Genomic DNA, 16,371 nt, shown 5'->3' with positions numbered 1-16,371 from the left:
CCCATCCTTGGCTTGCAGGCATTTTAGCCGAGACACCACTGGGGTTGAAATTTCTGTGTGAAATGCTCTTTTCATTTTTAACTGAAACCCGGAAGTGGGAATTTGGACTGAGCAAGCCCGAAGCCCAAACCTTATTAGATGCTCAGGATTCATTAGATGAGGTCGGAAATGCTGACCAGGCCCTGGCTGCAAGAGAGCTACAAGGATGGAGAGGTGGTTTGAAAACCCAGCAACTTTTTCTGATCTTCAATTGCCCCACTTGGAAAGCTGCTACTTATGTTGGCAGTCAAAACAATAAAAAGTGCATGCTGTATTTTATTTATTGAACTAACGCTTCTCATAAAGGTACTGCGGTGTTTCCATCGTGTAAAGCCATCCTATTTCCTTGTAGAGAGAGCTTCGTTTAGGAGCCTGAATCTCCAAGCGGAGTCCATTAGAGGATTTAATATGGGACGAGCAATCAGCACTGGCAGTCTGGCCAGCAGCACCCTGAACAAACTTGCCGTTCGACCTCTGTCAGTTCAAGCTGAGATTCTGAAGAGGCTCTCCTGCTCAGAGCTGTCGCTTTACCAGCCATTGCAAAACAGTGCAAAAGAGAAGAGTGACAAAGCTTCATGGGAGGAAAAGCCTAGAGGGATGAGTAAATCATACCACGATCTCAGTCAGGCCTCTCTCTACCCTCATCGGAAAAATGTCACTGTTAACATGGAATCCCCACCACAGAGCATTGCGGAGTTGGTAGGAAAACCATTACACCAGATGGCGAGATCTGATACAGAATCTTTGGCAGGATTCACAAAACTTAATAAGTAAGAACATAATTACCCAGATACATATGTGAAAATTCTACATTTCATACATATGTTTTTGTTTTGACGTTTTATTATTTTCACCATATTTTTTTACATTGACACATTCCCCTCCTACCTTCCTTTTCCCTCTTTAGTTCAAAGTCTGTTGCAAGTTTAAATAGAAGTCCTGAAAGGAGGAAACAGGAATCAGACTCCTCATCCTTTGAAGACCCGGGGCAAGCATATGTTATAGGTCAGCATAAACAAGCTTACCTTCTTTCTCCCGTACCTCATGCTCATAGTGAAATGAACGAAATAATGTTAGTGACCAATATATTATTTTTATCTGATGTCCTAATTGCCAAAACTGCTTATGAATATGAAATTTTAGGCTACTTAAAATGCACCAAGTCAAATCAAAAGCTGAATTACCAGGTGATTACTTCAAGGCACAGACTGTTATTTCATTTTCTCTTGGTCACAGTTAAAAACTGTGACGGTCGTACTGAGAGAACCCAGACAGTCTGGTACCATGGCTTTGGACAGCCTTCCTTTGGATTTTCCATACGAGCTTGTGGGAGTGGGCTCCACTCATTCTGTATTTTTTAAAGAAAGGTTTATTTAGGGTACTTTCAGCTTAGCAGGAATGCAGTTATATCTCAAACCAGATAATTTTATGAAATGAGCTATGTTTGGTAGGTAGAAATTCTTAGTTGATTTTAAGTTTTTTTCCAATTCTCCCATCTAGCTGGGGCATCTTAAGTATTTAACTATAGAAGTTTTAAGCACATACTATCTTATAAGATAAATAGTTCAGGTTTCCTGTTGCTTAATGCATCGTGAAAGGGAAATGCAACTGAACTCTTTCAGAGGAGTAGATATTTAAGCACAGAGGTGTGAATGACTACTCGGAATAGGAGCAGCTGGGGAGACAAAAGAGAACAAGAAGAACGCCCTCTTCTGCTGCTATTTAACAAGTAATACTTGTTAACTCTCACTTAGACCAACATTTGATCATTTAACCCTAATTACACAAAGTTAAAAAATACTTTTTTATCTGTAGTTGGGTTGAAGATCTGTTTAGTAAATGAAGTCAAAACATCTTTACAGAAAGCAACATTACATTATCAGTGTGGGCTTCCACAGCTTTTAGAGATAACACCAGCATCAACTTAAATTGAATTGGTGAAAAACCGTAAAGAGATAAAAGGCAAGATTTCTCCTTATAGGTCACCACTCTGTATGTTGAAAATAGCCTAAGAAGACACTAGTTCAATCTTTTAGAAAATACTTTTCAAAATGTATTCATATATAATGGAATCCCTTGTAGATTCTAAGCTATTTTCATTAGAAATGCTTTTGTCTATATAAAAATCCAGCACATATCAGATGTAGAATAGTAAATGTTTCATTGAAAAACACAGACTAAAACTCACTCATGAAAGAAAATTTATTTTCTGCATTTATTTTTGATTAAGGTTACTCATTCTTACTGAATATTAAATTTTCTTTTAACATTTGAACAAATGCTTTTAAAACTCATTTCAGTTTCATCATTTCATATTTGACATATCGAAATGTCATTGCCAGAAACAATACATTTGTGTTTAAGTTTATTCTGCAAAACAAGCTGATACATAAGCCCATTTTGGGAAAACATTTTTCTGATTGTAAATTTTTATAAAAATGTTGCCACCTTAATGTTTTATTGATTTTTATGATTTAACAGAAATTACTGACCATTTTATAAACTGTCTAATAATTTAATTTATGCCACAGGAATGACTTTGCATAGTTCTGGAAATTCTTCATCCCAAGTACTCTTAAAAGAAAATGGTAGGTTTACAAAATGTTTCCCCTCCTTTCCATCATACTTTTCTCTTGTACCTTATGAGATAGTCTTGGACATAATATTGAAGAGTCTTCAATTCCATTTGAAGAATTTTAGGTCTTACTCTGTTGTCAAAGGAGAGTTGGGATTTTCAGCACCATGGTGATGTGATGGGACCTGTGATGTAGACTAGATGATGAACTAGAGAAATGATGGATTATAAATAAGGACATCTGGAGAGCTAATAAGATAGTCATTCAGGTGGAAGATAATCTTGACTAAAAAGAGTTTTAACTGAGGATGCTTGAGGTGGCTCTTGAGATAAAAGGAGAAAATTCAAACAGAATGTTGTGGGTATGCATTCCAGAACAAGGTCATAGTGTAATCAGACAGGGGTTCAAGTGAGAGGGTAACAGATTCAGGGAACTGCAAGAGTCTCAGTATGGAGATACGTGGGGCCAGAGTAATGCTGGAGAACTAAATAGGGACTAGCTCCAAGTCTTATCCTAAATATTATAGAAAGAATTTGAAGGGGCGCCTGGGTGGCTCAGTCAGTTGAACAACCAACTCTTGGTTTCAGCTCAGGTCATGATCTCATGGGTCCTGGGATCAAACCGGTATGCAGCTCCATGCTTAGGGCAGAGTCATCTTGAGATTCTCTCCCTCTCCCATTGCCCCTCCCCCCACTTGTGCATGGGTGCACTCTCTCTCAGATCTTCTTTTAAAAAAAGAATTTGGGGGTGCCTAGATGGCTCATTCAGTTAAGCGTCTGCCTTTGGCTCAGGTCATGATCCCGGGCTCCTGGGATCGAGCCCCACATCGGGCTCTCTGCTTAGTGGGGAGCCCACTTCTCCCTCTCCCTCTGCCTGCCGCTTTCTCTGCCTACTTATGCTCTCTCTCTGTCAAATAAAAAAGTAAAATCTTTTTTTAAAAAAGTTACTAAGACCATCATATATAGTTTACAGTGACCAAATGTCTTACATGGTCTGAGTTTAGAATACCTCTGTGTCCAAAATAGCTCAATTTTAACAAGTACATACTGGTAAAAATTTTGACTAATAGTTACTGAGTGCTTATATGTGCCAGACAGTGTTCTAAGTGCTTTATGTTTAATCCCTCATTTAATTCCCACAACAATCCTATGAGGCAGGTAGTAATATTATTTCCTTTTCACAAATGAGAAACCAAAGCATAGAGAGGTTGAGTTGTACAGAATGTCAAGGAACTGGCAAGTGCTGGAGCCATGATTTGAACACATGATCTGTGTTTCCCGAGCCCATACTCTAGTTTACTCTTTAGACTGTGTCCTAGCATAATAATGCCTAATCATTTGTAGGTATTGTTTCTCCAAGCTGATCTTTTGAAAGAAGCTGGATAATGACCTAAAAAAAGACAAGAACCTGAAATGTGTTTAAACCTAGGTTCTGATGGAAAAGAATATGAATTTTGCAGTAGACACCAAATGAGCAAAATGTGCAGGGTAGTTGCTCTGTTTAACCCTTCAGAAACCTCATCTTCTGAGGTTAGGGTCCCCAGCTAAGGACCCACCTTCCTGTGGAGGTGTACACCAGTTGGCTTGCAGACAAGTTTGTTCTTCAAAGTTCTCTTAGAATCTGCTCATCTAGTCCTGACTTAGTGCTCTGTTGAGAATCAAGTCCAAAATTCATACAAAAGAACATGGCAAACACATTTTTCCAAATAAGGTAACTGAGTATCCAAAAATTAAATTACTTGCCCATGAATCAAATATAGGACTTCTTATCTAATTTCAGTGATCTTCCTTGCTGGTCAGGATTATTAGAAGACAATTAGAACTTAGCATCAGTTAATACTGAATTATTCACCATTTAATATAAGAACCAACAAATAAAATTCAATCTTAACATTTTGTGACTTTCAGAGACCCTTAAATAAGGTGAAAATTGACAAAGAAGGTAAAAGAAAAAAAGACATGAATCTTCTAATAAGACAGAGATATAGAAAGGATTACAAACCTCTGATTGTGATTTCAAAAAAAAAGTTCTTCATCTTTAAAAAATACACACACATGTCTTATAATTCTTCTTCCCAAGAGAGTAAAAACCAAAAAAAGAAAATGTAGAACTGATGCAACAATTATGTAAAATTGGTTTTCAGTGTTTCTTGTTTTACTATAAATCAGGATTACTATAAAACTGAAAAGTAACTCTTAGCTAAATTTATTACCTTCCTTCCTATCCAAACCATAAAAATGGGGTCAAACACTGGACTTTTAAAAATGAGATGCACGACTCTTTGGTACATACACTTACTTTAAGAATCCCTAAGTCATTTTGGAGATTAGAATATTGCATTCACTGGCCTTTCAACCCATAGGGAAGATCTCTCATATTTGTATGCAAGGACATTCAGTGTATTCTAATCTTCAAAAAAAAATTTTTTTTTTATTTTTCAGATCTGCATTTCTTTGAAAATTAGCAATATTGATCAGTTATCTTTTCCTGTGTGTTGGCCATCTGTTGTGGGGGTTTTTGGGGTAGGTGTATAATGGGCCCTGTAGTCATTCTTTAAAAAAAAAAAAAGATGCACAAAACAAAAAGCTCATGTAAAGTAGGTTATTCGAGCAGAGTAACCTGGTACAGACACTGAAATAAGCTATTTTCCCCAATATTAAGACTGATTATTGTCCTTGTGTTCAACCTCTATTCCAAGTAATAAAATGTTACATAAGCAGATTTTAAAACACTTTGTTTAGTCAGATGTCAAGGACAAGTGTAATGTTAATGCTAGATTTTTCCATGTGAGTCCTAATTAGAATACATACAAAGTTGAAAATTATAATAAAAATTGAAGCCCAAAGTGCTCACAGAAGGTTTCACCAGACACAGGAATTGACCAGAAGCAAAACATAGAGTCAACTAAATTGAAACTGAAAGGAACTTTAAAGTGTATTCAACACAGACCTGTACCCCTGGGGATATAAATACATTAATTATATGTTTATAAAAATTTTTAAAAAATAATAATAAATAAAATAAAGCAGTACCCTAAAAAATTTAAAAAAAAAAAGTGTATTCAAACCAAGCCTTTACATTCTATGGGTGAGTTTAATAAGTCCCAGAGATGTTATGTGGCCCCAATTTATTCAACTAATTAGTGCTGGCACAGAAATAAAACACTGACATTTCCATTATTATCCCCCTTTCCCTACTATTGGAGCAGTTAGTATATTAGGTAGTATAATAATGAAAAATACCTATCTTTGTTTTTATATTAATATGGTGCTGCTGACCCATCATCTCCAAGATTTGAAATGGGCCTTTTCCCCTGGAATGACTGATGGATTTATCCAGAGTCGTCTTCACCTACAGTCCAGTTCCTCATAGATTGGGTAGCACGGAGCTGTCTGACACTTGGAAAGGACCTATATCTGTAACCAATAAAATCAGTTTTTCTTGTTGTCTCATACTCAGATTGATTACATGACTTGGCCTTATCAGAAATAAGGTCTTAGTAGGAAATTTAGTTTAATCGTAGATCTATCTTTCATTAGTATGTACAGTTATTTTAGTCAGGGACTATATATGCCCACATGAACCTTAAGAGAGATGAGAAAGGCAACAGTGAAACAAATGTATCTAATGCAGAGAGGGTTTACATTTTCTAAAGTTTACATTTAGCAATTATTCTAAAGATATTTCCCAGGTAAACATTATTGGGAATGACACCAGCATATGCTACTTAAAGAAGTGGACATTTGAAGTTGAAGCTCCTTTTCACTTTAAAATGTTCGTAGAATTTTCTGTGTTTCTAGAGTATAGTAATGGGAAAAGAAAGAAAATCCTTTTTAGGATTTAAAAATATGTACTCCTTCAATATTAAAACTTGTTTTTATATAATAATACAAATAACTCGGAAATGTCTTGGTACTTAAAATACCTGGCTGCCTTACTTTCAGATTCATAAATTCTATTCATTTCTTTCAGTTTACTTGAGTTGTCCTGTGCTATTTACCTCAGATACTTCCTCCTGTCTTTTTTTTTTTTTTTTTTTTTTTTACCAAGGGGAAAGTATTTTGGGCATCTACATGAGGAGAATACATATAGAATACAGACAGAAACTGGGCATGTGCACAGCACTGTGGAGAAACACAGCTGCACGCCGTCCTGCCTTCTTTCTATGCTCACATTAGTATCTTACTGTATATCGGTGGGGGTGCAGAGGAGGACAACCCTGTTAAAAAGAATGGGTGCACACAGCCCCCTTTCCAAAAGGATATTTATCTCCGCCCTACTCAAGTCTTGTCCTCCAGCCAAACTGATCTGTGACATTTCTCCAGGACCCTTTCTACTTCTTTCCATCTCAGCCTTTGCTAATACCTTATATTGCTGTATAACCATCTCCATAATCCACTTACTAAAATCCTACCCCGTTTCCTGGAAGTCTTCATTTCTGGCAGGAAGAAGCCTCTCCTGTTTAACTGGCCTGACTCATCATGCCTTTTGTAATGCAGCTGTTTCATTGACTGTGGTAACATTTCCATCACTCAGGCTAGGACTTCACTCTTGTAGCCGGACTGATTCTCAAGCTCACATTTACTATGCACCAACTTTCATATATATATTATCTCATTTTATTTTCCCAAATTGCCTAGTGAGGGACTTTGACAGGAAAGTTGTTCAGTCAACATTTGAAGGATGAAAAAGTAATCAACTGAATGATTACGCAAATCCTACTGGAGAATCCTTGACTGCAGAGAGCTGCATCTGTTGCTTCCAGACACAAGTACATAAAAAGAGTGCACCTTTAGTGTGTGTATTTTATATACATATTCTAGTAATGTTTACCTGGGAAATACCTGTTCAACACACACACACACACACACACACACACACACACACACACACACACACTAGCCAAATAAGAAAGATAAATAACCGATATTGTTAGTACATACATTGGAAAAGAAAATGGGATTTTATATTTGAATCCATACCTTTCACTTGTTATAGGTACTCTAGGCACATTAAGACTATTGAGCAGTTTTATAATTGAGGGCAAAAACACTTTGCATAAAGCAAAGGGAGCTTGTCTTCACAATGGGGATAAAACTATACGTTTAATACTTAACCTAACCTTATCCTTTTATTTGTTTCACTTTATTTTATGGGTTTGTCCTGTTGTATTTTGTTCGTCTGAGTTAAAAATTAGAGATACTTGTCTATTTTCGGGCAAAAGTATTTTATGGTCTATTTTAGGATAAAAGATGATATTAAGCTAGGCATAACTAATTCATGGACTTTATTCTTATATGTATGTGTATGTATGTATATACATATATATATATACACATGCAATGGTCTTTCACACCATTGTCCATTTACTTCATTTACTTAGCAATCTGAGCAATATGAACACACACACACACACACACACACATTCTTTCACCTCTATCTTTAGGGGCTGAATTGTGTCCCTTTACCCCCACCCCCAAATTTATATGTTGAACCCCTTATAAATCTTATAAATTAATTAGAAATACTGAACTATTACTACTCTTATTGATTATAACTAAGTTTTAGGCAAAAAGAAACAATGAAATAGGGACATGTATGCTACAGAGAGCTAGCCAACTTGCATAAGGGATAAAGTTAATTTACTCGAGAGAGCAAATGATTCCTGTTTTTTTTTTCTGGTATTAAAGTGGTTTACTTCTAGAATATGAAGTATCACATTTGCATCATTTAAGCATTAATACATGTTATGTAACAAAATTACTATTTATAACTTTTTCATACAATTTTATATCCACAGATAGTCATATGTTGGCAAATAATCTATAATTTTCGAAAAGCTACAGTATGCTTAAGAACTATGTAGAGATTAATTTGAAAGTTTCCTTTATAGAAATTATCTTCCCTAATGTGTTTATTCATCTACCATCAGTACCACCATTCTCACACAAACCAGTTGGAACTATCGAATTATAATTGATATTAATAAGTATATTAATGTGCTAGCGCTGCTAAAACACAGTCCCACAGACTGGGTGACTTAAAGAACGGAAATTTATTTTCTCACAGTTCTGGAGGCTAGAACAGAAATTTATTTTCTCACAATTCTGGAGGCTAGAAAGAACGGAAATTTATTTTCTCACAGTTCTGGATGCTAGAAGTCTGAGATCAAGATGTTGGCAGCATTGATTTCTTCTGTGACCTCTCTCCTTAGCTTGTAGATGGCAGTCTTCTCCCTCTGTCTTCATGGTCCTCCCTCTGTGTGCCCACAGGCACGCACATGTCAGTATTCAAATTCCCTCTTATAAGGACACCAGTCCTACTGGATTAGGATTTGCCTTAAAGAACTCATGTTAATTATTTCTTAATCTATCTCCAAATACAGTTAAGTTCTGAGGTACTAAGAGTCAGGGGTTCAACATATAAATTTGGGGGTGGGGGTAAAAGGACACAATTCAGCCCCTAATAGATAGAGGTGAAAGAATGTGTGTGTGTGTGTGTGTGTGTGTGTGTGTGTGTTCACATTGCTCAGATTGCTAAGTAAATGAAGTAATTTTATTAACATGACACTTAAGTAGCATATTTATTTAATTTTATTTAATTTTTAAATTAAATTTAATTTAAATTTAAATTTTATTTTATTTAAATTATTATTTAAATTACGTTTTTATTTAATTAAATATTAATATTAATATTATTCATTTAATTAAAATAATTAATTTAATTAAAATAATATTACTATTATTTATATTGATAAAAATATTAATATATAAAATTAAATTATTTAAAATTAAATAATTTAATTTAAATTTTAATTTAAATTAAATTATTTAATTTTAATTATTTATTTAATTTAATTATCACCTTTAATTTAGATGATATTTGTGAATGATCAACCTACTCAAAAAAAAAAAAAAAGCCCTCAGTGGAAATAAGAAAAGTAAATTCTAGCTCTGATGTTAACATTCCCTCAATTTATGTAACTAGCATTTATCAAGTACTGACTACGGCTTTTTTTTTTCTTAGAGCCAAAAGGTAGGAAGGATGTTTACAGAGTGACAGGATAGAACACATGATCTTCACGCAACTTAAGTAAATATGTGTGCCAGTCAGGTGTGTCATCTCATGATGTGTGACGCCTTCTAGACCCAGCCTTGTTCTTCTCCAGCACCTCCTCATGGAGTTGTACCTGATTTTATTACCAGTTTTTGTCTGAATCCACTGGGGAATGGGACGATTCTGCTTTTGTCTCTTGGCTGGGAAGCGCTTTATTCTGAAAGTCTTGTGAGAAGACATGGCGAGAAACGGTCAGCCACACATAGCAGGATGGCGGCGAAAAAGAGAAAGCCTGACTAAAGGCATTTTACTGGGAGTGATACTAGCTGTAATGTTGAACAAGTCATGAACCGTTATTCTCCATCTGCAAAGTTGTAATTTAAATCTCGTACCTAACTCATAAGATTGCTCCACAAATAAGTAGATAAAAGTCCTTTGAGAACATAAATGTGCTAGCCAAGTCATTATTAACAGGATTTTTAAAAGTAAATGCATTTTCCTCTTGTTGCTGTTTTGCCATACAACTGACCGTGAATATTTTATTCATTGCAAGTAAAAATGTGAACCACTAGTTACTGGAAAATTCTTAATATAGTGAGCATTGTCAAATTCAGGAAGTCACCTGTGATGTAACAGAAAAACAGTGTCAGAAAACTTAAGTTTAAGGTTCGGCTCTTGCCTGTACTAGCTGAGTAAACCTGCTCAAATCATTTATTAAACTCTTGAGAGTTATTTGCTCATTTGTGCCTGAAATATATTTATTTCACAGGGAATCATTTATGAGGAATTAACATGATGATGTCAGTGGCATGATAGTCACATATTGAACCATGTGATGATAATCAGTCCTTTTGTGGACTATCAGTCACATTCAATATACAAGATGATGGCGTAATATTACTTGAAAGTGACCAAGTAATCTATTAATGAATTTTATTAACATTTAAATTGGGACAAGCAGATGGTCTTAATGCCTGAGGGTGTTATGTTTCTTTTATCTTAACATTATACTTTTCCAATAGATGTGCTACACAAAAGATGGAGCATAGTATCTTCACCAGAAAGGGAGATCACCTTGGTGAACCTGAAAAAAGATGCGAAGTATGGCTTAGGTAAGTCACTGAGAATCTTCAAGGGAGTAAGGGTTCAAATTCTGTAGTCTAACAGTGGCATTCAGGCACCAGCCCACCACGGATCAAGACTCTGGTTGCCTCCCCACAGCCCCTTCACCCCACCCACCTAGTCAGGAAATGTGAAAGATGAAATGCTCAGAAGCAAAACTTCTACCGAATTCAACAGTCCCATTTCACATGTGTTACTTACTGATCATATCTGACCTGAGAATCTCTGCACTTCTCTGCGTCAGAGAGACTGCTCACCGTCCTTGAGCACCAGTGTCATCAGGGTCTTTCTCAAATGTGTTGTTTCACAGGATTTCAAATCATTGGTGGAGAGAAGATGGGAAGACTGGATCTAGGTGTATTTATTAGTTCAGTTACCCCTGGAGGCCCAGCTGACTTGGATGGATGCTTAAAGCCAGGTACTTCACATTTAGGTGATTTCCTAAGTACTTAATTGACAGGTATGAATTTGCACAGATGGCTAAAGTAGAACTCGGGGAAAACAAAGATAGTGGAAAATAATGTCGGCAGTAGCATTTCTAAGACTTAGCATGAATTCCTCTTTGTTTTTGAAAATACGGGCTTGTCGGGTGTCTGGGTGGCTCAGTGGGTTAAAGCCGCTGCCTTCAGCTCGGGTCATGATTTCAGGTCCTGGGATCGAGTCCCACATGGGGTTCTCTGTTTGGCAGGGAGACTGCTTCCCCCTCTCTCTGCCTGCCTCTCTGTCTACTTGTGATCTCTGTCTGTCAAATGAATAAATAAAATCTTAAAAAAAAAAAAAAGAAAGAAAATACTGGATTGTCTGTTTTTACAGGAGACCGTTTGATATCTGTGAATAGTGTGAGTCTCGAGGGGGTCAGCCACCATGCTGCGATTGAAATTTTGCAAAAAGCTCCTGAGGATGTGACTCTTGTTATCTCTCAGCCAAAAGAGAAGATACCCAAAGGTAATGTTTTGGATGTTTCTTAGCTGTGTATTCTGTTTCACTTTTCACAAGTACTTCCATATCATGGATTGGATTAAAGCTCCAGGTGGTTTTAAGGTCCTTATTTCCTTCCTGAAAATTTAATATATGTAGCTCTGTTTAATATTATACATTAGTGTAACTTTTCATTCATCACTTCTGAGATTTTCTATCTCATTCATCTTCAGTCCTCTATGCATAAAAGTGGATTTGTTGTGCAAATTGATGTCACTTAAGTAAATCCTGAGTACTTGCTGCATTCCATCCCTTCCTAGGCTCAATCAGAAATAAAACTCTTTACCCTTGTCTAGTTAATATAATTATGTAATTGTTATCTATGAAGTCCTAACCTAAACAAGACTGTAAAAAATAAAAAGATAAAAACATCAGAAATTTTAAAACAAGACCATACCATCATGTCTCATAATTCCTGCCATTAGCATGTTGTGGCAGAAAAGGCCCTTGGCCAAGATGAGATGACTTGAGTTTGAGCCCTGGTTGTTTTTCACTAAGGATGAGACAGTGATCTTGGCTCTGCCTTGTCTACCTTGCACAGAGTTGTTCGGGGGCTGCAATAGTGAGGCGGTGTTTGTGAGAGAAGGACACACAGCACGTGCAGTGGGAAGAGCTCCAAAGTCTAGGGTCAGATTCTGTCTCCACTACTTAATACTGTATACCCCCAGCAAATCACTTGAATTTGCTAAACCTCAATCCACTCATATATCATATGCTGAATACAGAAGTGCTTATCTTATAGGTTTTGAAAATTAAATGAGATAATATATGTAAAGAATTAGCACATTGCCTGGTACCTATTAAGCACTTAAATGTGAGTTTTAGTTGTCATTTTTAACAGTATTTTTCAAAAACATTGTAGCGCTAATTATGTGCGAGTTACCTTCATCCCAAAGATACTGAGAAATATGTAAAAGAATATTTCAATGTTACCTGTAAAACAAGTTTAGATAGTGGATTTTTGGCATAATTTCAGACAATTAAGATACAAAAAAAAAACAAAAAGAAAACATTTTTTACCATATGTTGTGACATAAAACTTTCTCAGGTTGTATACAGATGAGTTATTTTGACTGCAGTTTCTTTTATTCACTAAGTAGTGTGTGTGTGTGTGTGTGTATATAGTGTGTGTGTGTATACAAAATAGGTACATATATAAATAATGTTTTCAGTACTTGTTACTTGAACAAACACAACAAATAGAAAACAGCATCACTGCCCAAAAGAGCCTTATAATCTAATTGTAGCCCTATCATCTTAGGCAGAGGAAGATGATTACATTTGAAAAGGTAGTTTCAAGCAGCCAAAACCAAAAAAAAAAAAAAAAGGAAAAAAAATTGGGATCTTTTATTCACCCTTTTTTAGCAAAAGAAGCATATAAATTCAGAAGAAACTCATTTTCCACCTAAATAAAGCTCAAAGGGATTCCCCTCTTGATTTTCTTTTCAATAGATATTTTATATAAAATGCATTCATTTGTTCAACAAATGTTTACTGAATGCCTGTGATGTGCAGGACACAAACTTTGGTAGCCTCATGGGACTTACACTTTATCAGGGAAGGCAAATATTGAACAACCAGCTAAACAAATGTCTCATTTTGACTATGATAAATGTTAAGAAGAAGTCCAAGGTACTGAGAGCATTTAGCAGAGAAACTTCACCTAGTGTAGGGACCAATAAATCTTTTCTTTTTAGCAGACTTCCATGTGGTTATTTTATTTTTTACTATTCATTCTTTTTTTTTTTTTTTTTTTTTAAGAGAGACAGGCATAGTGAGAGGAGGAAGCAGGCTCCCTGCTGAGCAGAGAGCCAGATTCGGGGCTCGATCCCAGGACCCTGGGATCATGACCTGAGCTGAAGGCAGAGGCTTTAACCCACTGAGCCACCCAGGCACTCCTTTACTAGTCATTCTTAATAAAAGTTAAAAGCATAATGTTAAAGTATAGTTCTGTGAAACTGTTACTTCAGAAAGCTAGATTTATCTTACCATATGTTTAGCTATACTGTAGCGTAACTTGAAATAAAACTCAAAGAACCTAGAACATTGCCAGTATATAACTTGGGCTTTCCGTCTCAAGTATCAACCACCAAAGGGAAAGGTTTTTATTTTTCTTTGTTTGCTAATATATTTAAAGTTATAGAATACATACTAGTTAGTTAAAATAAATCCAATTTATACAGAAATCAATGAAGTAAAAAGTAAAAGTTCCCTTATCCCCATTCTCTAGGGAAACTCTTTGATATCTTTGTCATTCTCTGTATATTAGAGATAAATTTGGAGGGGAAAAATACTGCCTCTTGTTTATACACACACACACACACACACACACACACACACACATATACACTTTTTTTTTTTATCTAAATATCAATTTGCAAGTTGCATACTCTATATTCTAAACATCATGAATATACACTTTTTTCATGTGGCGATATATTTCATGTCATGGGTGCATCAAAATGTAATGTTTTTCTTTTACTGTATATCCAGGTTAGCTATAATTCTTTTATAAATGTGATTTCCAACAAACACACTTGTATATACACCACTGGCAAATGTACATATTCCTAGAGGTTAGACACTTAGAAGTAGATTGCATATGCCCATTTGAATTTTCGACAAGTGCTATCTATTGCCCAAGTTTTATTAATGTTTAGTCAGCCATGTACATGTGACAGTGCTCTTCTCACACCAATAGTGGTGTGAGAAATTATCAGTCATTCTCATTTACATCAGCCACAGAGCTAGAAAACTGCATTAAACTGCACATCCCTGAGCAACATGAGAGTATCTTTTCATATACTTGTGATTTGTATTTCACTCCAAATTTCCAATCTACCTTTCATACCCTTGTTTTAAGGGTATGAAGTTTAAGTTTTAAGGAGTTATAAATCTCTTTCTTACTTTTAGAAATTTTTTGTTAGGGATAATCGATTATTTTTTGTTATTTTTGCAAACATTTTCTCTCCAGTTGCTCATTCCTCTTTCAAATTTTCCTTGGTTTCACTTGCTCACAAAGAACTTTTAATTTTTTATAAATTTACAACTGTAATTTTTTTTCCTGAAATCTTTGATTTGTGTCTTACTTAGGAAAGCTTTAGGTGGCTCTTGATAAGAACCATATATATAAGGAATTTGGGGTTGCCTTGATAATTATTTGGAGTCTAAAAAATGCAGTCTGGAAGGACAATACAAAAAAAGTAAATAAATAGCCATTAAATAAGGAGCAAGGAGTTTTGATGACTCAGATTATTTCTAGTTAGGGAATCGAAATCTTCATAGAGGAGACTGACTTGAAATAGGTATTGGAGAATGGAAAGGGGGAGTTAAGGCAAGGGGGGGTATGCACTTTTATAGAAGATGCAACAGAAATGACCAAAAGAAGGGGCAAAGGAAATAGCACCTGCGACATTTGTCAGGTCCTCATTTTGGCTCCAGGCCCCAGATCAGGTGTTATGAATACGTTACGCTGTAAAATCCTTTCGCGATCATTAAGAAACACTGTGCAGGTATGTAAGCACAGGCATGTGTGTCACTAACCTGTTATTCCCCTTGATGGATTTTGACTTCTAGTGCCTTCTACTCCTGTGCACATGGCCAATGGCATGAAAAACTACATAAAGAAACCTTCCTACATGCAAGACAGTGCTATAGATTCTTCTGAGGATCACCGCTGGCCACAGGGTACCCCAAGGCACATCTCAGAGAGCTCTTTTGGGCTGTCTGGGGGCCTGCGGGAAGGAAGCCTGAGTTCTCAGGATTCCAGGACTGAAAGTGCCAGCTTGTCCCAGAGCCAGGTCAATGGTTTCTTTGCCAGCCCTGCAGGTGACCGAACCTGGCAGGAAACACAGCGCGGCAGCCCTTCCCCTTCGGTGATATCCAAAACCACTGAGAAAAAGAGGACTGCTACGGACAGTAACCGAGGCAAAACGAAAAAAACAGGCATTTCTGATGCAACAGATTACTCCGACCACGGAGATTCAGACATGGATGAAGCTACTTATTCGAGCAGTCAGGATCATCAAACACCAAAAAAGGCATAGTTTAATTTGAATATCTGGGTTTGTTGTTGTTGTTGTTTTTCATTAAATAAAGCAAACAACAGCGAATATATTACAGAGGGAAATAACCTACTATAAACGGCTTACCTTATTCTGGAAAGGAGGAATAGTTTATGTCCTGTGTTACTAACTGCTACTGCATTTGATGCTAACTTTCAGACAATTAGCAGCTTTGAATACTAACTCTAAAATGGCTATGATACTGGATACTTGCAACCTGGAAGTTGGGAAAGGAATGAATAATCAGGTTATGATTATTTTCTACAGATTGTTTGTCTCTTGCATACTTAATATTTATATCAATAAGAACTTAATATCGGGAATAGTTGTTCCTAAACAGTTCGTATAATGGGCAGTTGACTATGTGGATAGCCTAAATTCTTCTGAAGTTCTGAACATAGGATAATAATAAGAACAACAACATACAGAATTGCTCATTTCCTAGAAATGATGTGAATGTAAACTCACATTCACAAGCGGATTCAGAAAAGAACCTTAAGCTCTTGATTCACAGAGGAAGCAACATTCTGCATAAG

The 16,371-nt window shown here is 36.1% G+C and overlaps 2 protein-coding genes across 6 annotated transcripts in view; one reads left to right on the top strand and one right to left on the bottom strand.

Moving 5' to 3' along the window:
* PTPN13 (protein tyrosine phosphatase non-receptor type 13) overlaps positions 1 to 16,371 on the top strand; it is a 204,684-nt gene that overhangs the window by 146,107 nt on the left and 42,206 nt on the right. For 3 of the 5 annotated variants that reach the window (XM_045997255.1, XM_045997254.1, XM_045997253.1), the window contains 7 exons: positions 392 to 809; positions 947 to 1,044; positions 2,571 to 2,627; positions 10,694 to 10,783; positions 11,104 to 11,211; positions 11,607 to 11,738; positions 15,348 to 15,811. In XM_045997255.1, coding sequence (XP_045853211.1) covers positions 392 to 809; positions 947 to 1,044; positions 2,571 to 2,627; positions 10,694 to 10,783; positions 11,104 to 11,211; positions 11,607 to 11,738; positions 15,348 to 15,811 — 1,367 coding nt within the window. The remainder of the gene's footprint in view (positions 1 to 391; positions 810 to 946; positions 1,045 to 2,570; positions 2,628 to 10,693; positions 10,784 to 11,103; positions 11,212 to 11,606; positions 11,739 to 15,347; positions 15,812 to 16,371) is intronic. The other 2 variants (XM_045997257.1, XM_045997256.1) reach the window with 1 other exon arrangement.
* LOC123932530 (60S ribosomal protein L39-like) lies at positions 9,609 to 9,911 on the bottom strand. Its single transcript, XM_045990819.1, has one exon. It carries the CDS (start codon positions 9,909 to 9,911, stop codon positions 9,609 to 9,611), a length of 303 nt encoding a protein of 100 aa, XP_045846775.1.

This window comes from Meles meles, chromosome 2 (genome assembly GCF_922984935.1).
Source record: "Meles meles chromosome 2, mMelMel3.1 paternal haplotype, whole genome shotgun sequence".
Lineage (NCBI taxonomy): Eukaryota > Metazoa > Chordata > Mammalia > Carnivora > Mustelidae > Meles > Meles meles.
This window is presented reverse-complemented; position numbering and strand designations above follow the sequence as displayed.

What these genes read in the sequence shown, in the direction of transcription:
- LOC123932530 (XM_045990819.1), bottom strand. Translation starts at nt 9,911, where the DNA reads ATGTCTTCTCACAAGACTTTCAGAATAAAGCGCTTCCCAGCCAAGAGA.